This window comes from Loxodonta africana, chromosome 24, assembly GCF_030014295.1.
Source record: "Loxodonta africana isolate mLoxAfr1 chromosome 24, mLoxAfr1.hap2, whole genome shotgun sequence".
Classification (NCBI taxonomy): Eukaryota; Metazoa; Chordata; class Mammalia; order Proboscidea; family Elephantidae; genus Loxodonta; species Loxodonta africana.
The window spans coordinates 56,723,511-56,750,578 of record NC_087365.1 but is presented as its reverse complement, the minus strand read 5'-3'; the positions used below and the strand labels follow the sequence as shown (position 1 = coordinate 56,750,578).

General features: G+C 44.5%; 1 protein-coding gene across 1 annotated transcript; it reads right to left on the bottom strand.

The window, feature by feature from the left end:
* Positions 1 to 4,285: 4,285 nt before the first annotated feature.
* Positions 4,286 to 23,886, bottom strand: RAE1 (ribonucleic acid export 1). Its single transcript, XM_003419913.4, has 12 exons — positions 23,687 to 23,886; positions 18,285 to 18,381; positions 17,006 to 17,110; positions 15,169 to 15,261; positions 11,633 to 11,719; positions 10,656 to 10,742; positions 10,477 to 10,548; positions 9,178 to 9,285; positions 8,309 to 8,415; positions 8,146 to 8,221; positions 6,602 to 6,796; positions 4,286 to 4,762 (listed from the first exon to the last, which is right to left on the bottom strand). The coding sequence occupies exons 2-12, from the start codon at positions 18,372 to 18,374 to the stop codon at positions 4,676 to 4,678; spliced, it is 1,107 nt and encodes a 368-aa protein (XP_003419961.1). The 5' UTR covers positions 18,375 to 18,381; positions 23,687 to 23,886; the 3' UTR covers positions 4,286 to 4,675.
* Positions 23,887 to 27,068: the final 3,182 nt, after the last annotated feature.

The following is a 27,068-nucleotide window of genomic DNA, read 5'->3' as shown; positions in this document are numbered from 1 at the left end:
ATCCACATATGAGCAGTTAATATTTGACAAAGGCCCCAAAGCAGTTAAATGGGGGGGAAAGATAGTCTTTTTTAACAAATGGTGCTGGCGTAACTGGATATCCATCTGCAAAAAAATGAAACAAGACCCATACCTCACACCATGCACAAAAACTAACTCAAAATGGATCAAAGACCTAAATATAAAAAAGTAAAGATCATGGAAGAAAAAATAGGGACAATGCTAGGAGCCCTAATACATGGCATAAACAGTATATAAAACATAACTGAGAATGTACAAATACCAGAAGAGAAACTAGATAACTGGGAGCTCCTAAAAATCAAACACTTACGCTCACCCTAAGGCTTCACCAAAAGACTAAAAATACAACCTACAGACTGGGAAAAAATTTTTGGCTACGGCATATTCGATCAGGGTGTAATCTCTAAAATTTACAAGATACTGCAAAACCTCAACAACAGAAAGACAAATAACCCAATTAAAAAAATGGGCAAAGGATATGAACAGGCACTTCACCAAAGAAGACATGCAGGTAGCTAACAGATACATGACAAAATGTTCACCATCATTAGCCACTAGAGAAATGCAAATCAAAACTACACTGAGATACCATCTCACCCCAACGAGGCTGGCATTAATCCAAAAAACACAAAATAATAAATGTTGGAGAGATTGTGGAGAGACTGGAATACTTATACACTACTGGTGGGAATGTAAAATGGTACAACCACTTTGGAAATCGATTTGGTGCTTCCTTAAAAAGCTAGAAATAGAAGTGCCATATGATCCAGCAATTCCACTCCTTGGGATATATCCTAGAGAAATAAGAGCCGTCACACAAACAGATATACGCACACCTATGTTCACCGCAGCACTGTTCACAGTAGCAAAAAGATGAAAACAAGCTAGGTGCCCATCAACAGACAAATGGATAAACAAATTACGGCATATTCACACAATGGAATACTACGCAATGAAAAAGTACAATGATGAATCCGCGAAACATCTCACAACATGGATGAATCTGGAAGGCATCGTGCTGAGTGAAATGAGTCAGTCGCAAAAGGACAAATATTGTATGAGACCACTATCACAAGAACTCAAGAAAAGGTTTAAACACAGAAGAGAACATTCTTTGATGGTTATGAGGGTGGGGAGGAGGGAGAGGGGTATTCATTAAGTAGATAAACAAACAAAAAAAAGCAAACCTAGTGCTATCGAGTCGATTCCGAGTCATAACAACCCACTAGATAGTAGGTAAGAATTATTTTAAGCGAAGGAAAGGACAACACACAATACAGGGGAAATCAGAACAACTGGACTAAATCAAAAGCTAAGAAGTTTCATGAACAAACCACACTTCGAGGGATGGAATAGCAGGGGCTAGGGTCTGGGGAACATGGTTTTGGGGGACAAAGTTTATTAAGAAAATGTCCTGCACCCCACTTTGGTGAGTGGCATCTGGGGTCTTAAAAGCTAGCAGGCAGCCCGCTAAGGTGCATCAATTTGTCCCAACCCACCTGGAGCAGAGGAGAATGAAGAACACCAAAGACACAAGGAAAATATTAGCCCAAGAGACAAAAGGGCCACATAAACCAGAGACTCCATCAGCCTGAGACCGAAAGAACTAGGTGGTGCATGGCTACCACCATATGCCTGCCCTGACAGACAGTCCCTGACAGAGCAGGAGAAAAGTGGAGTGCAGAACTCAAATTCACGTAAAAAGACCAGACTTAGTGGTCTGAGACTGGAGGAACCCCAGAAGACATGGCCCCCAGACTGTTAAGCCAGAACTAAAACCATTCCTGAAGCCAACTCTTGAGACAAAGATTAGACTGGATTATAAAATACTCATGAAGGGTGTGCTTCTTAATTTAAGCAGATACACGAGACTAAACGGGCAGTTCCTGTCCAGAGGCGAAATAAGGCTGAAAGGGATAGGAGCTGGCTGGACACTGGAAACGCCGGGTGGGGAGGGAGGAGTGTGCTGTCACATTATATGGATTGCAACGAGGGTCACGTAACAATATGCATATAAATTTCTGTATGAGAAACTAACTGGATCTGTAAACTTTCACCTAAAGCACAAATTAAAAAAAAAAAAAAATCTGTATAAGACCAAAAGGTCAACAATTACTCTAAAGCAAAGATGAGAAGATAAGGGGGCAGGGAAACTAGAGTAAGAGGAACGGAACAACCAGGATGCAATTCAAGAGAATGTTAACACTTTGTGGTAAGTATTAAGTAATGCCACTGAACAATTTATATAGAAATCGTCAAATGGGAACCTAATTTGCTGTGTAAGCTGTCACTGCGAACACATTATTTTTAAAAACCATTTACTAATACCACTGTGTCCTGCCGCATATAAAGCACAGTGCAGATACCCACGCGGACTGAACATTTACGAGATCAAGGACTGTACGTGCTTTTAGACAACCCGACTATCTTAAGTTTGATGATTTCAGACTGTAGCTCCTGGCTCATCACCAGCAAGGGTGCAGGTTTATGCTTTAGGTGTGGGGCACACAGAGAAATGTCACCTGGCCCCATCTGCCAATATTCCCAGCACGCTGGGCCACTAGAGCTCCCTCACTCCTGGGTTCTGGCAGTCCAACCTTGGACTTAGGGAGTTTTAAATTTACCAATTAAAAACTAGTCCCTTAGAAAGATTAGTCCAAAGGACTAACGGACCACACCTACCATGGCCTGAACAGGCTGAGTTCAGTACAACTCGGTGGTACCAGGCTACCACTGACTACTCTCGCAGGGATCAAAGAGTCCTTGGCAGAGCTGGAGAAAAATGTAGAACAAAACTCTAACTTAAAAAGAAAGATCAGACTTGCTGGCCTGACAGACTGGAGAAACCCTGAAAGTATGAGCCCCAGACACCCTTTCAGCTCTCGTAATGAGGCCACCCCTGAGGTTCACCCTTTAGCCAGAGTGGACAGGCCCATAAAACAAAACGAGACTAAAGGGGCACACCAGCCCAGGGGCAAGGACTAGAAGGCAGGAGGAGACAGAGAAGCTGGTAATAGGGAGCCTAAAGTTGACCAAGGGCAGTGTTGACATGTCATGGGGTTGTTAACCAATGTCATAAAATATGTGTGCTGTTTAATGAGAAAACTAGTTTGTTCTGTAAACCTTTAAAGTACAATTAAAAAAGAAAAAAAAAAAAGTCCCTAGCAAGGTCCAATCCTGGAAAAGGACACTAAAAAAAAAAAAGAGGCCCACGACTTAGACTCCTTACTCTGTTGTCATTTTCAACCACAGCCAGAGACTAGCTTGTAAAAAGAACGAAACCACAGCTGAACTCAAGCTAGTACCTTTACTCGCACCTCAAATGGCAGCTGGCTGAGATGATCAAGCTTAAATCTCTCACTGCAGCAGTCTTCTCTGCTAGACCTTCCCCTAAGTACAGATCGTAAAACCACAGGGATGATTCATAAGCACAAGGGAAAATTGGCTGTCAACGGTTACCTTGAAATTCAGGTTTTTCTAGTGCACCTGCCTTTTTCTCTCTCAAAAAATAATTTCAGGCTAAAAGAAAGGGCCAAAGAATGAATGGGGCTGAAACCATTTGCTGTCTGACTACCAAAGAATTTAAGCAATTGCGTGCAGGCAGTGTCTTCCGGTAGAAAATTTTATTGTCATTCTTTTCTGAGTCGGCAAACACGTATTACAAGGTCCCAATGCCAGATTTTACACTCAACAAGAGTTTATACACCAGCCCCAAACATAAGGCATAAAAAGCATTTGGGATCACAAGGTAAAAATACAAGACTAAAAATTAACTGTGAAGTTGAAATCCAGTTCCGATGCTTACCAGGAATTTTAAATTACATGAAATAAAAAAGCAGCAAAAGCCAAGCTACCACGCCCGAGGGCTTGAGTGAAGAGCATGTCCACGCAGGGCCTGGGCTGGACGCTCACACAGATGCCCCCACTTCGGCCTCCCAGGCTTGTCCACTCGGCACAGAGAACGGGCCTGTTTTGGCGTCACTAGAAGAACTGGAAAAATGGGAATGTTCAAGATAGGAATAAAGGATGAGAGAGAGGAAACATGATCAAACACAGTCTGCCAACACCTGGACAAGCTGTCAGGCATTCCACAGGGCAGGAAAAACCACAGCTCAGGATCTCTCCTCTCCCAGGTACGAGATGTCTGCATTTCCCAGAGGGGGTCTGCAACTGCCAATTAAAACCCTATGTTGACGAGGAGCAGGACAAGGCTTGAGAGAGACGAGGTGGGGAGAGAGAAGGGGTGGACAAAGATGGCTTGGTAGGCAGTCTTCAAAACATTTTATTACAAAGTACAGTACAAGGCTGACATGGCGCTTCCCGCCCCACTAACGCACACAGTCCTGAGTACAGGGCTCACAGGGCGCTTCCCGCCCTCTAACGTACACAGGGCTGAGTGATACACAGGGAACACCGGCAGTGGCAGCCCACAGGAGTCTGGCCCCCCCAGTCACTTCAACCCCTTGAAGTTTCGGGGGAAACCTGTAACGGGCAGTGGAATGGAGACCGTGAATGGCTGCTGCCAGCGGGGCTGGACTGCTGAGCAGTTCCATGGCTCCCTCACGGGTGAAGTCCATGGATGACCACCCTCCAGTCACACAGATGAGGCAGAGCGGAGGGGACGCAATGCACATCAGCCCAGAAGGCGCAGCCACTACTTCTTGTTCCGGGGCTTCAGCTCTTCAGCTGCATTACGCAGAAAAATGTAGTTCTTCTTCTGGGGATTGTAAAATTCATGGCCCTAAAGAGGAAAGAAAACCCACAGGCTCATGACTAAAAAGCATTTTGTGGCTAACATCTTGGGGGCACTTTTTATAAGCCAGGTCCTAGGCCATGTGCTGAAGCATAAGCCCTCTAAGGGAACAAAACCAAACGACAGCAACAAGGACGGAGAGAAATAAATATTAAACCAAACCCCAGTCCTCAGAGAAAAGGCTGAGGAGCTGGTGGATGCCTGTTTCAGTGTCCTGCTTGGAGGGACAGCCTGTGACAGCACACTTTCACCTATCTGTGTGTTCATGTTAAAGCCCTTTCAACCTTCTGCCACTTCCCTACAAAGTCGAGTGCCCCGCATTCCCTTGGGGAGGGCCGTGGATGACGAGCTCTGTCTTAAGATTTCACAGAAGAGACATCTATCTGAGACACCACAGGGTGAGAGCACAGCCAGGACAGCCCACCCCACCCAGACGCAGGGAGTGGGCACAAGGACAGGTGGCAGCTGGTGTGTCTGCCCGTGTCTGTGTTGGGAAAGGGGGTGTTCCACTCGTAGCTGTGTTAGAGAAAGGGCTGTTCTGCTCATGGCTGTGTTGGAGAAAGGGGTGCTGCATAACCCTGGGGGAGGCTGGATTATCAGGATGAAGCCAAGCAGGAAGGAGCCGTGAATGTCCCACAGGGAAAAGGAGTGGCAGCCACAAAGGTGGTAAGTAGGTCGGTGACGTGATCAGATCTGAGAGTGCGGGAGAGACCCAAGTTGGGCAGGGAAGAGAGATGAGCAGGCAAAGCATGGGAGGCAGGAGCCCCAGGTAACCACGAGGCCTGGTCAGGGTGGTACAGCGCCCTGGCACACTCGGCCTCACCATGCTGCAGTGACACAGCAATGACAGGTGACCCGGATTTCATGTGGGAGATCACTGTACACTCTTTCCCTAAACTAAAAAAGCAGACAATTCCTGAAATTTTTTTTAAATACAAAAGATTAGAATTTAAGTAACTCTCACTATGAGATGACATTGACTGGCTAGATAAATCTGATGACTTCAGTCTGTGAGTAGCACTTAAAGCAGTGAGCTTTCTCACTTCTCCCAATCTCCTACAGCCTTTTTAGTGCTGGTAACACGGAGCCCTGGGGGCGGTATCTCAACTGAGACACAGAGTGTTGCTGCAGCCCCTGGGCTGAGCCTGTGGAGGCAGCCGCTGCAAAGCCCCCGGGGTCCAGGGCCTCAGGCTGCTACACAGGCCCCAACGTGGCTGCCGCCCCAGACAGGCAAAGCCCCAAACTCCAAAATGGAACACCTGGCTTCAAAAGGCGAGTGGATAAACAAGTGGCAGTCTGTCCCTACCCAGGAATCCAGGCAGCAAAAGGCGTGAATTTCAATTGCTTGAGTGAAAGAAGTCAGGCAAAAAAAGAGGCAGAATATGGCTCCATCCATACCGAATCGTAGAAAATGCAAACTAATCGATAGTGACAGAGCAGGTCAACGGCTGTCTGGGGGAGGGGAGTGATACATAAGGGAACTTTTGGGGGAGGTGAAATGTTTGTCATCCTGAGTGTGAAGATGGTTTCATGGTATCTGCAGGCGCCGGAACTTTAAATGTGTGAGTTTACCACGTTTCCGTTACGCCTCAGTTGAGCTAGAGAACTTGTGGGAAGCCAGCTAGGCCTGCAGACGGCTGCAGATGTGGTACGTCACTGAGCCTCCTGGCCCTGAGAGGAAGGCCCCGACAACTCCTTCCACAGGGAGGTGAACCTGACTGGCCCAAGGACAGATGGCAAATACGGACAGTCAGGATCCCAGCCCGGGCCTTCTGGCAGAGCCTGGATCTGCAGCCAGAGCACCAGGCAGGCCTGGCAGGTTCTCACCTTGGACCAGTCGTAGCTAGATGCGTAGGCAAATATGTTTCCATTGTGATTGAAGCAGCAGGCCGAGATTGGCTGGTCTAACTGTTCCGAAGTCTTCAGTTTTGTCCTGGCATCTTTGTCCCAAAAGCTGAACCTGCCATCAGACCCCACCGTTGCCAGAGTGCCATGGACGGGATGGAACGCGATTCCGTTGACCTGCGAGGATCCATGCACAATGAGAAGCAGAGCAGAGGTGCAAAGAACTCAAGATTCTTCACACACGTGCCCTGTGTTGGTCTGGAAACCAAATGCATGACTGTCACTTCATCAGAGCGGCTGCCCTCTGGGCACACAGGAAGTGAGCCACACTTCCTGACCCTACTGCCAACCCGGAGCTACCGCTCGTCTCTGTGACAAGCACAAGTCACAGGAACTGATGTGTGTGTGCTAGTAACACCAAGGATGTGCCCCAGAAAAATGACGTTTTCTTTTTTGCAAACAGCAATTCTGTTTTAGCTGCCTTGTGGTCTACCGCACTCACAAAGGAGGTAGAAGACTCTCCCAGAAAGCATTCTAAGCTCGAGTTAGAAACAAACAGAATGGAGTAAGTTGACACGTTCACAAAAACGGAAGCCTGCAGCATAAGCCCCTCCCTCCTACCATGAATGCACACACGCTCCACAGCTCTTCAAAGAGAGCTCAATTCTAGTTGCTCCATGTTTTCAGACACCCACCTCCAAGTTTAGTTTCTAGCTGCCTTTTCAAGATTAAAGTTAAGCTTCTAAACCATACTGCATACAAATTCCCTGAGGGACTGGATTACTGGGCTGAAGGCTGGGGACCATGTTATCAGGGGACATCTAGCTCAATTGGCATAACATAGTTTATGAAGAAAATGTTCTACATTCTACTTAGATGAGTAGTGTCTGGCATTTTAAAAGCTTGTGAGCAGCCATCTAAGACACTCCACTGGCCTCACCCCGTTTGGAGCAAAGGAGAATGAAGAAAACCAAAGACACAAGGCAAAGATCAGTCCAAAGAACTAATGGACCACAACTACCACAGCCTCCACCAGACTGAGTCCAGCACAACTAGATGGTGCTCAGCTACCACCACCAACTACTCTGATAAGGACCACAATAGAGGATCCTGGACAGAGCTGGAGAAAAATGTAGAACAAAATTCTAACTCACTAAAAAAGACCAGACTTAGAGGTCTGACATGGACTGGAGAAACTCTGAGAGTATGGCCCCTGGACACCCTTTTAAAACTCAGTACTGAAGTCACTCCTGAGGTCCACCCTTCAGCCAAAGATTAGACAAGTACATTAAACAAAATGAGACTAAAGGGGCACACCAGCCTAGGGGCAAGGACGAGAAGGCAGAAGAGGACAGGACAGCTGGCAATGGGGAACCCAAGGTCGACAAGAGGAGTGTTGACACGTTGTGGGGTTGGCAACCAATGTCACAAAACAGTATGTGTATAAAGTGTTTAATGAGAAACTAATTTGCTCCGTAAACCTTCATCTAAAGCACAATGATAAAGAAAGAAAGAAACAAACATACCGCATAAATGTCCTGAGGTGCGGAAGTATTGGTCCCGTTGGACCGATGACACTTGAAGGTGAAGTTATCTTTGGCACTGAAAAACAAAGGCCCATCTAAAACTTCCTTTTTAAAAGAAAAAAGCCTGAAGTGAAAATGTACAAGTTGCCAGAGTCCCACTTACGGATTTGGTGGGTTGATATAGTGAATAGCAACTCTTCCCTCAATGCTCCCCAGGGCAAAGCCAGTCGGCTTGTTCTGTTTGTCTCTAAAAATAGCCACACACCGATGCTATAGTTTAACAAAAGAAAAAAAAAAACGGACATTATCACAAGGTAAAATACAACATTTCACAACTAACATAAATAATTTTTATCCCATTTTAGTTTTCAGGAAAGCCAGAAGTATGTCCCTCAGATAGATGTTTGATACAGAAGATGTCTCTATGCCTCCAGCAAGCGTTTAGTTTCTTCCTGTGTAATAACTAATTGTTCTCAACAGCCCCTACCCTGCCCGGCCCCTCGTGGTGACCGGGATGGCAGCAAGACACACTCCCTGACTGGCAGCCATCACTGACCAGGTGGGAGCCCCTCTACAAGTCACTGGTTTCTGCACCTCTGCTGCCCTGGAAAGGGACGTTGTGTCTGCCTGGCCCACCACCCAGGGAAACAAGTGGGAGTGGCTGTGGCAGTGCTTTCTAAACTGTGAACGTGCTACCCAGAAGCCAGCCACTGCTGGCAATCCAGATTCAGCTTTGAGTGGCTCAAAGGAGGGTCTCTGTAACTCTACCCAAGAATCCCCAGCAACGGTCCACTTCCAAACTCCTGTGGGGGAGGAGCAGGTGCCAGGCATTATGGAGACAAAAGGGGTCACCCAGAGAAGCCAACCTCAGGGTCCTCACTTCCTCCTTCCAGTCATGAATTCCTGGCCAAGCCCTGGAGAACCAACCACCCTGCCCATACTATCTTTAAAAATATTAATTGGTTTTTGAAAGTACAATCGTATTCCAGGTGCAAGCACTGTCTGGCATACAGCAGGTGAAGTCTGACTCACCTGATGCTTCAGCGGTGACTCTATCCTCCTGAATTCAGAAGGCTGGTTCTCCAATTGGTAGACAATCAGCCCCCTCTCTGCAGTCGCCACCACGGCCATCGGATAGATCTAGAGGGCGGGGAGAACAGACATGCTCAGGGTGAAGGAGGGTACCTTTTATTCCAAAGGATGAGATCAAATTTTTAATCACAAAAATAAGTCTAAATTTTTTTAAGTTAATAATCCAGTGTATGTTTTACAAAGACTTAGAGAAATCTTATTTGAAAGTAAAACTTTCATAAATTTTTAGAACGTTTGTTCTTAAAAACTAAATATAAAAGTAATGTGCAAACATTTAGAAAATACTCCTAGGAACAGAGAAGAAAGGAAAATCACCTATAGCATGCCCTCCAATGATAACCATGGAACATTCTGGCACATTTCAGTCCGGCCTTTTTTCTGGGCATCACACACACACGTGTGTGTGTTCGTGTGTTTCTATATAATTTGTGATCCTTTCCTCAACGTGTGTTTAGTGAGCCTTAGTCCGTACCCTTTGAGAATACGAACAGTGGCTGCCTGATATGCCATCCAGTGATTGCTCCACAGGGTTCATTTAATCATGTCTGTCTTGCTGACCCGTTACGTTACTTTCAGTGTTTCACTGTTCTATATAAGACAAGAACCGTTTGCATCTATGATTATTTCATCATGATCAATTCCTAAAAATACAGTTACTGGGGTAACTGGTATAAAACTGAAAGGTTAAACAGTGGAGAAAGTTCTTTAGTTTCTACCCCATTCAGATAGTTCCCAAAGACCCAGCACCACATCGCAAAGCTACAGTTTTCCTACGGCCACGCAATAAAGGTGTTCTGTATGTTTCTACAGGGATAGGCATGACAAACCTGTATAGCTTTCCATTAATATTCTAAGGTAACACCCTACAGAACTAAAAAAAAAAAAAAAAAAAAGGGTCACGTTAATGATGCCATGGGGCCATCTGCACATGTTCAAATAACAACCGTGCAGAACACCGGACACTGAGTATTTAGTAATTCTGCTACAAAGCACAGAAATGTCCCAATTTAAGGCGACCGAGGCCATCTGAACTCTCTCTCTCAGATCTATTATTAAAATTTGACAGGTTTTCAGATTACCCTCTCATTGCAAGACGCCTTAAGGTAAGAAATGCTTTGTTGTTGAAAAAGGAACACATATTAAGTTATAAAAACAAAATACGTATTTTGTCTTTAAAAAAAAAAAAAAATCTGAAAGGAAATGCGTATCAGTAAACATCGAGTTAAGGGAATTCCTTACCACGTCAGCACAGTAACACCTCTCAGGGAGCTGCAGAACCATCATAGGATTTGATGACCGTGTATCCCAAAACTAAAACCAAAATGGAGTCAGTAAGCCACTGCTGAGAGCAAGTCCAAAGAGGGCGAGGACTACCGTCAGTCCCCATGGGGCCACCCGATCCCCAGGGCATGTTATACCTTTAATGTCTTATCCCAGCTCCCAGTCATCACGCAGCTGTAGTTTGGTGCTTTAATCCAATGTATGGTTTTAACAGGCGCGTCATGCTTTCAACAAGACAAATGCAACACTGATCAGGGCAAATGTGACAACATGCCCAGTGGCTTTAATTCTCAACATTCATTTAGATACAGAAATCACACCAAATAAAAAAATACACTTCAGCCCCTCCCCATGATCAGAGTATATTCTTTAGTATAACACCATCTATCTACCTTCCATTTTAATAAACTTGAACTTGATATGGAAGGTAATTAACTAGGGAGATGTTCAGAAATCATGAGTAGAGAACTCCACAGGTTTGTTTACTAAGGGGACATGAAAAAGAGGACCTAACGCCGTTCTGAAAATGCTTTCCTGAATTCCTCTGACCAGGCTGGACTCCCCGGCTCTAACTTCTCTTCCTTTGTGCACCTCCCCCCTTCTTAGCACTCTTCACACAAAAATCTGTCTGTCGCCCCAGTGGGCAATAAAAGCCTCCCCCTCACTCTGCTGTATCCCGAGCCCCTGATGACACTGCCACATAGAGAGGCACTCAACAACTATTTCCTGCATGAACGAATGACTAATATAGTCGGTAAAAGGCCAGCCACATGTGAGTGTTCCAAAGTCAAACACGTGAGTGACAAGGACCACTTGTGATATTTGTCTGTTACAGATTTTAATGTCGCCAATTCCCTATAATGCCTTCCTCAGGAGACTCCTACTCTACACACATATGGAAGACCTGTGACAGACCCACCTGGGAAACACTAACCAGAACAAGAACGGTTCTGAAACTGGTGCTGTTCTCACGTTAAGGAGCTGTGTGCTGTGCCTAATTCTAATTCATTTGGTACAGACAAACTGTATTTTTTTTAAACAGAGGATTATTATAGTTACAATTAAAGACATCGGCCCCACCTAGCATTTATGTGCACGGTTAAGTTTTTATTACCTGTGCAATTTGTATTGCCTGATTACTGTTGAGGTCCCACATTTTGGCAGTTTTATCACAAGATGCTGTAAATACTTTGCTCCCATCCTAAAATAAAACAGAGGAGAAAATGTGGCACTCTAAGACAAATAAAATCTCTATACACATAACTGGAAACCCTGGTAGCATAGTGGTTAAAAGCTACAGTTGTTAACCAAAGGGCTGGCAGTTTGAATCCACCAGGCACTCCCTGGAAACCCTATGGGGCAGTTCTACTCTCTGCTACAAGGTTGCTATGAGTCGGAATCAACTCAACGGTGCTGGTTTTTGGGTTATACGTATAATTAAATATTAGCTTGAACATCATTGAGGAAGGTTTGTTTGCTCTGCAATTTAAAATTTTCTGTTTGGGGGCCACTGTATTACAAACTATAGTGTCAGATACAAAACACATTTTCAGCTCTATTCTTTTTAAACCTTTTTTTTTTTTTCTTAATTACGCTTCAGGTGGATGTTTACAGCTCAAGTTAGTTTCTCATTCAAAAATTTATACACGTATTTTGTGACACTGGATGCAATCCCCACAATGTGGCAGCATGGTCCCCTTTTCCACCCTGGGTTCCCTGTGTCCATTTGTCCAGTTCCTGTCCCTTCACGCCTTCTCATTCTGCTTTTGGACAGGGGCTGCCCATTTAGTCTCGCAGATTCAATGGAACTAAGAAGCACGTTCCTCATGCGTGTTGTTGTTTGTTTTATAGGGCTGTCTAATCTCTGCCTGAAAACCAGGCTCTGGAAATAGTTTCAGCGTAGGCGGCCACAGTTTTGGGGGTTCCTCCAGTATCCGTCACACCATTAAATCTGGTCTTTTTATGTGAATTTGAATTCTGTTCTATTCAGCTCTATTTTTTATTACCAATTATGTTTTAAAGAGAGAATATGTAAGTGAGATCAAAAATTCAAGTGGCATTTAAAGTTACATAGTGGAAAAACAAGTATCCTCCCATCCCTGGTTCCCGTCTGAGGAAACATGGGCTACTGGTGTACCCTCCAGGAACAGTCTTTGCACACTGTACATCTATGCACTTTTTAAAATTTCCCTTGTTTTGATAAAACTTTTAGAGGAGTTGCAAGAATAACACAATAAACACCCATGAGCCCTTCACCTAAACTGACTAATTGTAAACATTTGGCTAGATTTACTTTCTCTCTCTTTTCTCTCTATACACACACACACACACACACACACACACACACAATCATTACTTTTGTTCCTCTCCATATTTAATAGCATTCCAAAGCTCACGTAGTACAACTACGCTACTTTACAATAATCACTGGTCCTATCTACACTGCAGAATGGTTTAAAAAATGAGCACACCGTGCAACACTTTTAAAATATTTATATATGGAAGTCGAAAGTAAATCAAATAAAAAAGTACTGAACTTAAAGTCTGGACCAGGGATCGGCAAACTTAAAAGCTACAAACAGTACACATGTTGACCTTATGTGGGTCAGAAGGTCTCTGTTTCAACGACTCAGCTCTATCACTGTGGCTTGAAAGCAGCCCTATACATTACGTAAAACAATCAGCGTTGCTGTGTTTCAACAAAATGTTATTTACACAAACAGGCAATGGGCCACATTTGGCCCAAGGACCATAGTTCGCCAACCCCTGGCCTAGACTATTTCATTTCTGGTTCATAGCTCCAAGATTTAGCACCAACATCCCCTAGCAAAAATTTCATCCCATTAGTAAGTCACCAGTTCTCCATGTGAAAGAAGACACAAACCTGCTCCTCACTCTGCTAATGAAGTTATGAGGATAACTCTACAGATCTTGGAAACACAAAGACAAGATATACCAATGCATACAAGTACTGCCTTGGGGCTAAGTGGTCTGATGGTACAGCTCTCAGAGTCATTACAAAATGCCGGCCCCCCACTTCCCCTTCATGTCTCCAGGTATGTAGCCATCACCATGGAGCAGCAGCCAGCCAGATCCTCATGGGCATGCAGACAGAGGACGACCTACCAAAAGGCTCAGGGAAATAATGCCCCCACACCTCTCCACCCCGTGATGCTAAGTTCTACCTGCCATGGCCACACAGGTGAGGCATGTCCTTAGAGAACTGCAGAACCACCTTCAGCAGGTTTGGCTTTTATGCCTCAAAGGTAACCCTGGCGCTTTCATGCCTATGCCGTTACCTAAGTGGTTGCCTCTCTTGCAACCTTGCCCTTCCTGCCTCTCCCAGTCCCTCATCCTCTCCCCATCAGGCTCTCAGAGGGAGGCCTCTTGGGTGTACTGGCTCTGGAGCTGGGAGGGTCTGGGTCTGGGCCCAGCCTCAGCTCACTTGTGCTGTGCTCCCTTAGGCAAATCCCTTAACCACTTCATGACAGGCACTGGGCTCCACACTGTATACAGATTTAGTCACACCTTCCCACTATCTGAAATTCCTGTTTCTGTCTGTATTCGCCTGTCCCTTCCTAAAGGTGCCTGAGCTCCATGAGCATAAGGTTCGCCGTTTTGAGCCCCACTCTATCCTCAGTCTTCAGCACACAATCGGTGCCTGGTAAGTATATACTGAATTATCATTACCACCCCCTTCATTTATAAATGAGGAAGCAGACTCGGAGATTTGGCACAATGGAAAACCTAGCCATGAGAGAACCAACACCGGAAGCCAGGCCCGGACTGAATGCGAAAATGCTAGAAAAGCCGCAGGCACATGGTTCCATTTTTTTAAATTTGGCTCAAAGCTGAACAAACGATACACATTTCCTTATACTGCTGATGTATGGGGCTTGGGGAGGAAAAAGAATTCTAAAAATCCAAAGATTCTATAATAGAAATGAGTCCATTTTCTTCAAGTATTTATCTTCTGGAATGCTAAATTTCTAATTCTGAACAACATAAGGTCATGGCATATTTAGAGGCAGGAAAGAATTCAAGAAATTATTTGCCCTCTTGCTCAAGATAACATGTTAATAAAATAACGGCTTTTTATGCCAAAAAAGCTCTCAGCATTGCCTGCTTCCAGAGAGTAACTAATTCAAGTGAACATCAACTGACTACACTAAGAATGTCGAGTTGTTGTCGTCGTCAGGGTGCCATCAAGCCAACTCCGACTCATGGTCACCCCACGTGTACAGAGTAGAGCAGCTCCATAGGGTTTTCAAGGCTGTGATCTTTCGGGAGACATCGATAAATTATTTACATTCAGAATTTACAATTCTTACAATACGTATAAACTAAAACCAAACGTGTTGGCCGTCAAGCTGATTTCAACTCCTAACGACCCTACACGACAGAGCAGAAATGCCCCATAGGGTTTCTAAGGCTGTAATTTTTACAGAAGCAGACTGCAGCATCTTTCTCTCTTGGAGCGGCTACTGGGTTTGAACTGCCAGCCTTTCAGTTAGCAGCTGAGAACTTAACCACTGCACAACCAGGGCTCCTTACAATATGTATACACAGACACAATTTCTGTTTCTAATTATTAAATACTCTGAATTGCACTGTGTCTTAAGCAGAAGATTAAAAGTCGGTGAGACGTACGTCACTCCAGCAAACATCCAGCACAGGCCCGGTGTGCATCTGCTGGGCTTTTGGAATAGTCTGTCCGCTGTCCTGAACCTCCCAGCAGCGAACCTAGAGAAGTAAGGCAGACTGGTGTCAGCAAAACAACTCACAATGTGCTACATCGTCTGAACACCTAACAACCAGGAGCATACGATTTAAACATATGTGGACTTCTCACATCGACCTAATCTTCTAACTTCAAGAACGAAGCAAGTGAGACGTGTCTGCAAGCAGCTACATGTCTATTTCTGAGCCATTAAAAAATGCAACTTCTACTACTGGCACTCCAAACTGCGGATCATGTTCTCATCACATCTATGAAATGAGACAGAATGTCACTTACCCATTACCATCTAAAGAATCAAGACCAAAGTGGAAACCTACTTTTCTTTTTGAATACTGTACTTTGAATTTTTATACAATTTTTTCTGGATTGTAAGAGTAATGTATTTCACTTAAGAGATTTTATAATTACAATAAGAAAATAACTGCACCTTTTCTCCCTCTCACCGGTAGCCTATTCGTCATTAAACATTTTTCTAACGCAGTTGTCCTTAAACATTTTTAGCAGCAAATCAATTGAAATCTTCTCCAGAAACTGCAAGTAAAAAAGAAACCTGTTCAACGGTGGCCACCCTACTCTCCCACCTGTTCTCCGCTCCTGCCCCTCTGCCTCCCTCACAACTCGCAGGCCACAATTTAAAAACCCTTTCTAAGAACTTTGAAAATGGTACACTATCGTATGGACATGCAATAAATTATCACTACTACTGGATATTACAATTTATTCAAAATTTCAAGTAGGGTTAGGGTTAGCACAATTTAATGCAGTAATAACATGTTTTTATGAGGGGCAGGACCAGGCAGTGGCTAGGAGCCCGGGCCCTGGGCCAGACTGCATCAGGTCTGCATCCCAGCTCTCCATTCACTCAGATATGTGACCTTGGGCCAGGAGTTTTACTTCTCAACATCCTGATCCATAAAACAGAGATGATGGTAAGTTCATACTACTTTATCTGTTGTACATATTAAATCAGATATTGTCTATAAAATGCGTTATCTAATTTCCTCTGTCCCAGAAGGGTAATCAATGAGACAAAGGATTCCTGACAAACACTGCCTATCACCCTTTCCCAGGGTTGTACCAATACCCACACCTACCAGCAGTACATGCCAGGTTTTGGCTTATCCTTGCCAACACTATGTTCCACTCTTTCAAATGTTTCATTTTTGTTAATTTTCCAGGGAAAAAGTCTAGCATTTAAACCTGAATTTATCTGATTACTAGTGAGGCTGGATGGTTTAAGGTGCCCTCCTCCTTTCATGAGGTATCTTTTCACAATCTGTGCTTATTTTTCTATCAGAGTTTTTACCTTTCTTTCTGTAACAATGGTTAAGGATAACTTCTATGCAGGATCTGTGCTATATCTAAAGCTGAAGAGGTTGTAACACGTGCCTGAAAAACGTTTTCAGGATGTCAAGAGGGGAATTTGTTTATGTATACCACCACCATGAGCAATATTCACTCTCAAGGAACACTGCATTTGATGTAGGAATACACTTACAGACAGTGAACTAGAATCAGAATTTCGGAGCATATGATTATGCTTTCCTAACAAAAATTAGAGTAAGGACAAGTGATATCTGCCATTCAGAAGAGTTCACACCCCCTAAACTGATTTCTTTAAGAAGGCCACAAATAAGCCTTAACTCTGCTTCATTTGATTGGGAAAGAACAGAACTAAAAAAAGAAAAAGTTCACCTTGACCTTATAAAGAGATATTATTTTAACACGCATTTAAGCAGCACTTACATCATTAGCCCACGATCCTGCAATCAGAAAGTTCCCCGGCAAGGTTGGTGGGCTAAAAGACAGACAACCAATGCTGTCGTCAGGAGAAGATGTTACTTCAATATCCTGGTGGGAAAAAGTCCTTGTGAAAATGTATGCATTCTTAACATAGTTTATAAAGAAAATGTTCTACGTTCTACTTTGGTGAGAAGCGTCTGGGGTCTTAAAAGCCTGTGAGTGGCCATCTAAGATAATCCACTGGTCTCATCCCTTTCAGAGCAATGAAGAGTGAAGAAAACTAAAGATACAACGGAAAGATTAGTCCAAACGACTAATGGACCACATCTACCATGGCTTCCACCAGACTGAGCCCAGTACAACTAGATGGTGCCCAGTTCTTCTCTGACGGGGTTCACAATAGAAGGTCCCAGACAGAGCTGAAGGAAAATGTAGAAAAAAATTCTAACTTACAAAAAAAGGCCAGACTTACTGGTCTGACAGAGTGGAGAAACCCCAAGAGTATGGCCCCCAGACACCCTTTGAGCTCAGTAATGACATCACTCCCAAGGTTTACCCTTCAGCCAAAGATTAGACAGGCCTATAAAACAAAGTAAGGCTAAAATGGGCACACCAGCCCAGGGACAAGGACTGAAGGGTGGGAGGGACGGGCAATCTGGTCATAGGGAAACCAAGGTCGAGAAGGGAGAGTGTTGACATGTCGTGGGATCGTTAACCAGTGTCATAAAACAATACGTGTACTGTCTAATGAGAAACTAGTTTGTTCTGTAAATCTTCATCTAAAGTACAATTAAAAAAAAAAAAGTGCATCTTTACGATTCAATTCAAAGCTCCTTTCTTTTCCACTAACCATGGCATAGCAGACTTCCCTGGTGCTCCAGAACTAACTGAACTAGCCTTCCCGACTCAAAAGGAAAACAAAGGCCAGTGTAAGTACTAGCACTGCCAGGACCAGACACAGCACTCTCGACAAAATGCCCACGGCCCTACTTCCCACATGTCCCACCAGTTCACTTTTGCTCCAAAGTGCCTGATCACAGCGATCACCTGGTCCCCGCCCGCAGAAATTCTGATCTGATAGCTGTGGTCATGGCCTCAGGAATCTACAAGTTTAACAAGCACTCTGGGTGATTCCAGTGATTGAGGAAGCTAGGGGCAACACGACATTAATGCAGTGTCTGGGAACGTTGGGCTAGACAAACGGGTCCCCAGACGAGGCTCCCAGGCCTCACTGTCACTGGCCTGCACTCTCCCTACAGACCCTGTGAAGTTTTCCTGGTACCTTCATAGGGTTGTGATTATCTGTGGTTGTGCTGCCAAACATGCTGGTCCCACCAGTTCCAAAACCCGAAGTTGTTCCAAACAGACTCATTTTGGCCCTAAAAAATAACGGAGAAGGTTAACAGCAGGTTCTGTAAGTACTAAACGTCACTGAGAGGCAAAATAAATGTAAGTTACAAAAGGAAAATGAAGACTCTAACTGGCTTAATTTCAGGCGTCTCTCTTTAGAAGTGATCTAAACAAATACGTGACAAGCAGAGTATCTTTTAAATAAACTTCTTACTTTGGGGTAGTTTTAGATTTACAGAAAAACCGTAAGGCCAGGGCAGAGAGTTCCCAAATACTCCATACCCAGCTTCCCTAATATTAACATCTTACATTAGTATGATACACTTGTCACAATAAATGAACAAACATTGATTCATTATAGTAGAGTATTTTTCAGTCCCTAGCTTAAAGAATTTGCTTGGTCTTTAAATAGTTACAGAAACTGAGGACTACAACAATGAATAAGGCAGAAGGTTGCCATCCACTGAGGACTCCACTCAGTGGGAGTTCACTTTCTTCTTACAATATCCCCACATAGGTACTTAGAAAACCAACCAGACTTGGCAGCGGTTCTGCCACTTCCCTGGAGAAGGAGTTTAAAGTAATCCACTCCGGTCTGCTTGGTTCCAAAAGGGCTGGCACAGCAATAATGTTTCTGGGCATTTCCCCAGCAAGAGTCCCCTCCCACTCCAAGTTTTTTTCCTGAGTGCCACAGCCTAATGGTGCAGTGGTTAAAGAATTTGGCTGCTAACCAAAAGGTTGGCAGTTCGAATCCACCAGCCACTCCTTGGAAACCCTATGGGGCAGTTCTACTCTACAGGGTTGCTACGAGTTGGAATCAACAGGACAGCAACGGGTTTTTGGTATAGTCTAGTAGCCCAGCATGGTTTGAACTGTGCCTCTGTCGCTCAGCAGGGCTGGGACCTTAATCTCACTGGGCCTCATTCTCCTGCTCTGCAAACACAGGAAACATACCTTCGCCAGGGCTGCTCTGAGGATCAGATTACGTATGCAGAAAGCACACAGCATCTAGTGCACAGTTGTTGTTAGGTGCTGTCGAGTCGGTTCTGACTCTTAGTGACCCGTAAAGAAACCCTGCCTGGTCCTGCGCCATGGTCATAATCATTGTTATGCTTGAGCCCACAGTTGCAGCCACTGTGTCAATCCACCTCGTTGAGGGTCTTCTTCTTTTCCGCTGACACTGTACTTTGCCAAGCATGACGTCCTCCAGGGACTGATCCCTCCTGACAACATGTCCAAAGTATGTAAGACGCAATCTCACCATCCTTGCTTCTAAGGAGCATTCTGGTTGTACTTCTTTCGAGACAGATTTATTCATTCTTTTGGCAGTCCATGGTATACTCAATATTCTTCACCAACACCACAATTCAAAGGCGTCAATTCTTCTTCGGTCTTCCTTATTCAATGTTCAGCTTTCGCGCACATATGATGCAGTTGAAGATACCATGTCTTGGGTCAGGTGCACTTGAGTCTTCAAGGCGACAGCTTTGCTTTTCAACACATTAAAGGGGTCCTCTGCAGCACATTTGCCCAATTCAGTGCATCTTTTGATTTCTTGACTGCTTCCTCCATGGATGTTGATTGTGGATCCAAGGAAAATGAAATCCTTGACTTCAATCTTTTCTCTGTTTATCATGATGTTGCTTATTGGTCCAGTTGTGAGGATTTTTGTTTTATGCTGAGGTGTAATCCATACTGAAGGTTGTGGTCTTTGATCTTCATCAGTAAGTGCTTCAAGTCCTCTTCACTTTCAGCAAGCAAGGTAGTGTCATCTGCATATGGCAGGTTGTTAATGAGTCTTCCTCCAATCCTGATGCCCTGTTTCTCTTCATACAGTACAGCTTCTCAGATTATTTGCTCAGCATACAGACTGAATAGGTATGGTGAAAGGATACAACCCTGACACACACCTTTCCTGACATTAAACCACGTACTATCCCTTTGTTCTGTTCAAACAACTGCGTCTTGGTCTGTGTGCAGGTTCCTCATTAGCACGATTAAGTGCTCTGGAATTCCCATTCTTCACAATGTTATCTATAATTTGTTATGATTCACACAGCTGAATGCCTTTAAACAGTCAATAAAACACTGGTAAACATCTTTCTGGTATTCTCTGCTTTCAGCCAGGATCCACCTGACATCAGCAATGATATTCCTGGTTCCAGGTCCTCTTCTGAATCCAACCTGAATTTCTGGCAGTTCCCTGTTGACATACTGCTACAGCCGCTTTTGAATGATCATCAGCAAAATTTTGCTTGTGTGTGATATTAATGTATTGTTCAACAATTTCTGTGTTCTGTTGGATCACCTTTTTTGGGAAGAGGTGTAAATATGGATCTCTTCTAGTTGGTTGGCCAGGTAGCTGTCTTCCAAATTTCTTGGCATAGACCAGTGAGCACCTCCGGAGCTGAATCCTCTTGTTGAAATATCTCAATTGATATTCCATCAATTCCTGAAGCCTTGTTTTTTTTGCCTATGCCTTCAGTGTAGCTTAGACTTCTTCCTTCAGTACCATCGGTTCCTGACCATATGGTACCTCCTGAATGGTTGAATGTTGACCAATTCTTTTTGGTATAAAGAATCTGTGTATTCCTTCCATCTTCTTTTGATTCTTCCTGCATCGTTTAATATTTTCCCCGTAGAATCCTTCACTATTACAACTCAAGGCTTGAATTTTTTCTCCAGTTCTTTCTGCTTGAGAAACACCAAGTGCGCTCTTCCCCTTTGGTTTTCTATCTCCAGCTCTTTGCACAGGTCATTATAATACTTTACTTTGTCTTCTCGAGCCACCCTTTGAAATCTTCTGTTCAGTTCTTTTGCTTCATCATTTCTTCCTTTTGCTTTAGCTGCTCGACGTTCAAAAGCAAGTTTCAGAGTCTCTTCTGATGTCCATTTTGGTCTTTTCTTTCTTTCCTGTCTCTTTAATGATCTCTTGCTTTTTTCATATATGATGTCCTTGATGTCATTCCACAACTCGTCTGGTCTTCAGTCATTAGTGTTCAACACATCAAATCTATTCTTGAGATGGTCTCTAAATTCAGGTGGGATATACTCAAGGTTGTACTTTGGCTCTCGTGGTTTGTTCTAATTTTCTTCAGTTTCAACTTGCACTTGCATATGAGCAGTTGAAGGTCTGTTCCACAGTTGGCTCCTGGTCTTGTTCTGACGGATGATATTGAGCTTTTCAATCATCTCTTTCCACAGATGTATTCAATTTGATTCCTGTTTGTTACATCTGGCAAGATCCATGTGTACAGTCGCTCTTTATGTTGGTGAAAAAAGGTATTTGCAATGAAGAGGTCGTTGGTCTTGCAAAATTCTATCATGCGAACTCCGCCATCATTTCTATCACCAGGGCCATATTTTCCAACTACCAATCCTTCTTTGTTTCCAACTTTTGCATTCCAATCACCAGTAATTATCAATGCATTCTGACTGCATGTTTCATCAATTTCAGACTGCAGAAGCTGGTAAAAATCTTCAATTTCTTCATCTTTCACCTTAGTGGTTGGTGCATAAATTTGAATAATAGTCCTATTAACTCGTCTTCCTTGAAGGCATATAGATATTATTCTCCTTGTACGCATATTGATATTATCCTATCACTAAAAGCTTTGAATTTAAGGATAAATCTTGAAATGTTCTTTCTGATGATAAATGCAATGCCATTTCTCTTCAAGTTGTCATTCCTGGCATAGTAGAACATAGTGCATAGTGGGTGGAATAAGCAATGTTCTCTTCCTTTTTCCTTTCAAAGAAAAAATCTACGCGTTGTAATTCCCTGTTCACTGGCACACATTGATGCCACATTTTCAATTTTGTTATGGGTTAGCAAATTCTTACACCTCTAAGTTTGCCATGTCAGTCACCTCTCCAAAATGAGCCTAGCAACTCATTTCTACACCCAGGATGGCACAGAACAGATAGACAGCAAAGAATTTTGGGAAGGTGCTTGAGCGTCCCTAGAGCTTCGTGTAACAAGCAAGTACAGACATATTAAGTGCAGAACTAAGCAATGTCACACACACACACAGTGACTGACACACTAGAAGTTCTCACAAAATGCTACTTCCGTCCATTCCCCTCCCCCCAACCCCAAGTCACGAGAGAACATTTCTGCCACTAGAAATGAACTTAGGGGAAAGGGCCTGGAACTTGAGGCAAGAGTCATTCAAGTGTAAGCCCAGCCTGTAGGAACCACACGTTATGCTGGGCATTGAGAACCCTCCAGAATCTCAGAACGTGCACCCACAGCTCCAACTGACCTCCTCCCACTCTCCCCCTCCCTCTGTTGCACTCTAGCCCGGCTGTCTCCACTGGGCTGACTCCACTGGCAGCTCATCCCCGCCTAGGTGCATTCCTCCTCCCTGTAGCTCCAGCCTGGGGGGATTCCCTCCCTTCTCCTTCCTCCCCAGCAGCCTCCCTGCCAACCTTCAAGTCCCAATTCAAAAGTTACCTCCTCAGAACTTTCTGGGGTGATGGAAGTGTCCTGAAACTGCACTGTGGTGACGATTACACAATTGTATAAAATTTCCCAAACTCATCCAAATGTACATTAAACGAATGAGTTTTATGGTATGTAAATTACACTTCAATGAAGCTGTTAAACATATTTTTTTAAAAGTCACCTCCTCGGAAGCTTCCCTGCCTTCCTAATCTACCATGTCTACTCCCTCCACCACATCCCCTCACCCCGTTTTCTTCATAGCACTCGATATCATCTGGAATTTCTTGTTTACAATCAACCTCTTCCCCAGGAGCATGTCAGCGCCAAGGGGGAGGTGTCTGAATTCTCCCCTCCTTTTTATTCACCTAGCGCCTCCACACACTGCCTAGCCCGTGGCGGCTACTGCTTAATAAATACTCGTTAAATGAGCACGCTGCAGAATTTCTCTGGGGAAAACAGTATAAGAAAACAAAAAAACAATGCTAAGTGATACCAACGAAATTAAGCAGGTTAACGCGGGAGACTAAGAGAGGCCTCTCTTTAGAAGGACAGTCAGGGAAAGCTTCTCTGAGGTGACGTGTCTGGGGAGAAACCAGACATGCGATAGGGAAGGGCTTTCTAGGCAGAGGCGACAGACACTGCCATCAGCTGTGTGTGCCCCTTCCCGGAGCCTCGGTTTCCCGCAAAAGATAAACGTGGGGTTAGAGCCTAAGGGGCCCCGAAGACCCTTCCCGGCTCGGACATCCCTTCCAGGGGCCACTAACGAAACTCGGCTAAAAGTCCGGCTCGTCTCCCAGCATCTCGCTCCAACCGGCACTCCGCTGGGGGCAGCCGGCCTCCGCGGGTGCCATGGCGGCGGGTAACCAGAGAGGCGGCACGGGGCCTACCTGAGAGTCGCCCGCAGCAGGAAGCTGGAGGCAGGAAGCTGGAGGGACCGGGGAGCCTGCAACCCCGCTCCGAAGACGGGGCGAGGGCGAGGTGCCACCGAGGAGTCCCGAAAGCTCGAGGTCTGCTCACCCCAACAATGGAAACTGCTCCGATTACCTCGAGGACATAGCGCATGCGCCTCCGAGCCACTTCCCGTGTCGACCGGAAAGCAGAAGAGAGGACAAAGGCTTCTTCTTCCGCGAGGCGAGAACACATGCGTACAAGCGCTATTGACGCCGAGAGGAAGTTCATGTGCCAGCAGTTTCTGGATTGGCCAAACGTTGGGGAAGTTGGCCGCTAGTTGCCAAGCGACTGCTCTTATAAACCCGTCGCCAGTCGAGAATAAGTAGTTGTTTTCGCATGTGAATTAATTACGGTCTTTAACAGCTTAATAAGATTCTGCTTGCTGCCAATTTAAGGCCTAGGCCATTTAACCCTGAGACTAGCTGATTTAACCCTGCCTTAAAAAAAAATTTTTTTTTTTTTTTTTGGAGTGCAGTAGGACCCTGGTGGTATCGTGGTTAAACCCTCGGCTATTACCCAAAAAGTTGGCAGTTCGAATCCACCAGGAGCTCTTGGGAAACTCTATGGGGGCAGCTCTTCTCTGTCCTATAGGGTCGCTGTGAGTCGGGATCGACTCCATGGCAACGATTTTAGTTTGGAGTGCGGAGAGCCGGCCAACCTGAGTCCCTGCACTGGCCTCTTGGTTGCAATCAGAGTGCCCAAGGCTCTCTGGGCCTCGGTTTCGGGCTCCAAAATAGGCAAAGTGATGTCCGGCTTCCAGGGCTGTTAATTTGGTTCAAATGAAATAACATCCGTAAAAGACGTTTGCTAAGTGTGAGATTTCAAAGGAATGTTCAGGAGCTGTTATTATCACTCTCCAGTCGCTGGGCTCTATCACTAGCCAAAAGGTTGGCAGTTTGAATCCATCCAGAGGCGCCTCAAAAGAAAAGCCTGGCGATCTGCTTCCAAAAGGTCACAGCCATGAAAACCCTATGGAACACAGTTCTGCTGTAACACACGTGGGGTCTCCATGAGTCAGAATTAAGTGGAAAAAGATTGTTATTCTCGCACAGCCCATCCCTATGTTCCAGCTGGCTACTTTTCTTCTTTTAGGAATGTCTGAAGAAAAAAACAAATGGGAGGGAGAGAGGGAGGGAGGGATCGCTTGAGCTTGTGGTACATACGCTGGATCCTTTCACTATGCTGTGTCTTTGTATCAAGAGCCTTGGCATCATTTGGGAGCTTTAGGTTGGGTGAGATCATCATGTTGTAAAATGCGGATTCATAGGTCAAGGGTGCATCTGACAACCCGCGTTGCTAGCAAGCACCACAGTGGAATACCAAGGATCTAGATCAGGGGTTTAGAATCACTCGGAGGAGCTTTTAAAAGATCTGGTGCCTGGGCCACACTTGCAGAGATTCTGGTTCAGTTGATCTGGGGTGGAACCCTGGGAATTCATCTTTTTAAAAAACTTCCCAAGTTTTTCTAATATACAGCCAAAATGGAGAACCTTGTTCTAGATATTGACAGTAGTAATAGCCCTCCTGAGAACTTACTATGTGCGCAAGTCCGTGCTAAGCACTTTGGATAAATGCTCCCTCTCCTATAATTTCCATCTGAGCCCTCATAATCTCTGTTTTATAGATGAGGAAAGTGAGGCTGAGAGTGGGCACATGACTTGCCAGATATCTCACTGTCATTAAGCAGTGGAGCTGGGGAAATCTGCCCCATGCCTAATTCCCTATTATCAAAACCTTGGAATCATCTCTGCCAAGTACACCCTCATTGGTGACACTTCCTTATTTTCTGATAAATGAATCATATCATTTCTCCTTTAAAGTCTCAAAACCCTGACAAAGCTCTCTCAGAGTTTATGATATTCTGCCTCATAGAATAATGTTTGTCTTGTCTAGCTTCCTAGATTTTAAAATTTGTGTCTTCCTCTCATGTATGTTGTTTGCACTGTCAAGCACAGTGTCTTACAGGTGTGGTTGTTAGGTGCCGTCAAGTTGGTTCCAGCTCATAGCGGAATGAAACACTGCCCGGTCCTGTGCCATCCTCACAATCGTTGCTATGTTTGAACCCATTATTGCAGCCACCGTATCAATCCATTTTTGTCAAGGATCATCCTCTTTTTGCTGACCCCTCTACCTTACCAAGTACGTTGTCCTTCTCCAGGGATTGGTCCCGCCTGATAATGTATTCAAAGTATGTGAGACAAAGTCTTGCCATCCTCACTTCCAGGGAGCACTATGGCTGTACTTCTTCCAAGACAGGCTTGTTCATTCTTCTGACAGTCCATGGTATATTCAATATTCTTCACCAACATCATAATTCAAAGGCATCAATTCTTCTTTGGTCTTAAATTAATACCTGCTGAATTATATTGCTCCATGCCCAAGGAGGAAACCCTGCTGGCATAGTGGTTAAGTACTATGGCTGCTAACCAAGAGGTCGGCAGTTTGAATCCACCAGGCACTTCTTGGAAACTTTGTGGGGCAGTTCTACTCTGTCCTATAGGGTTGCTGTGAGTTGGAATCGACTCAATGGCAGTGGGTTTGGTTTGTTTGTTTGTTGTTTTTATGCCCAACAAGGTGGATTGACACGGTGGCTGCAACAATGAGCTCAAGCATAACAATGATGGTAAGGATGGCACAGGACCGGGCAGTGTTTCATTCTGTTGTGCATAGGGTCGCTATGAGTCGGAACCAACTCGACGGCACCTAACGACAACAGTCTTTATGGGAGCAGATTGCCAGGTCTTTTTTCCCACAGAGTGGCTGGTGGCTTCTAACCGCCGATCTTTTGGTTAGCAGCAGAGCACTTAACCATTGCGCCACCAGGGTTCCTTTTCTGCTGTTTAGAGATACATAATTGGTAAGCTACTTTTGCATATACTACATGGTACAAATAGCTAATGAGCTTAGCTGCTAAAAGAAAGCTCAGATATTTGAGTCAATCCAGAGGTGCCTTAGAAGAAAGCTAGCAATCTACTTCTGAAAAATCAGCCATTGAAAACCGTAGGAAGCACAGTTCTACCTGACATACATGGGGTCCTCATGAATCAAAATTGACTCGAGGGCAACTGGTTGGTACTATTAATTATTTCTAAAGGGTGTTATTCAAACCAGGGCTTCAAACTGTTCAAACACCTGCTAAGAATTTGCATTTCCACCTCCAGATATACTGAATCAGACTGTACATTTTAACAAGATTTCCAGGTGATTCTCATGTATAATAAATTTCGAGAACCACTGCCCTACTAGTGGTTCTCAGAATTGGGCCCTAACCAGTAGCGTTAGCATTGCATGGGAACCTGTTAGCCCTGTTGGAGCAGT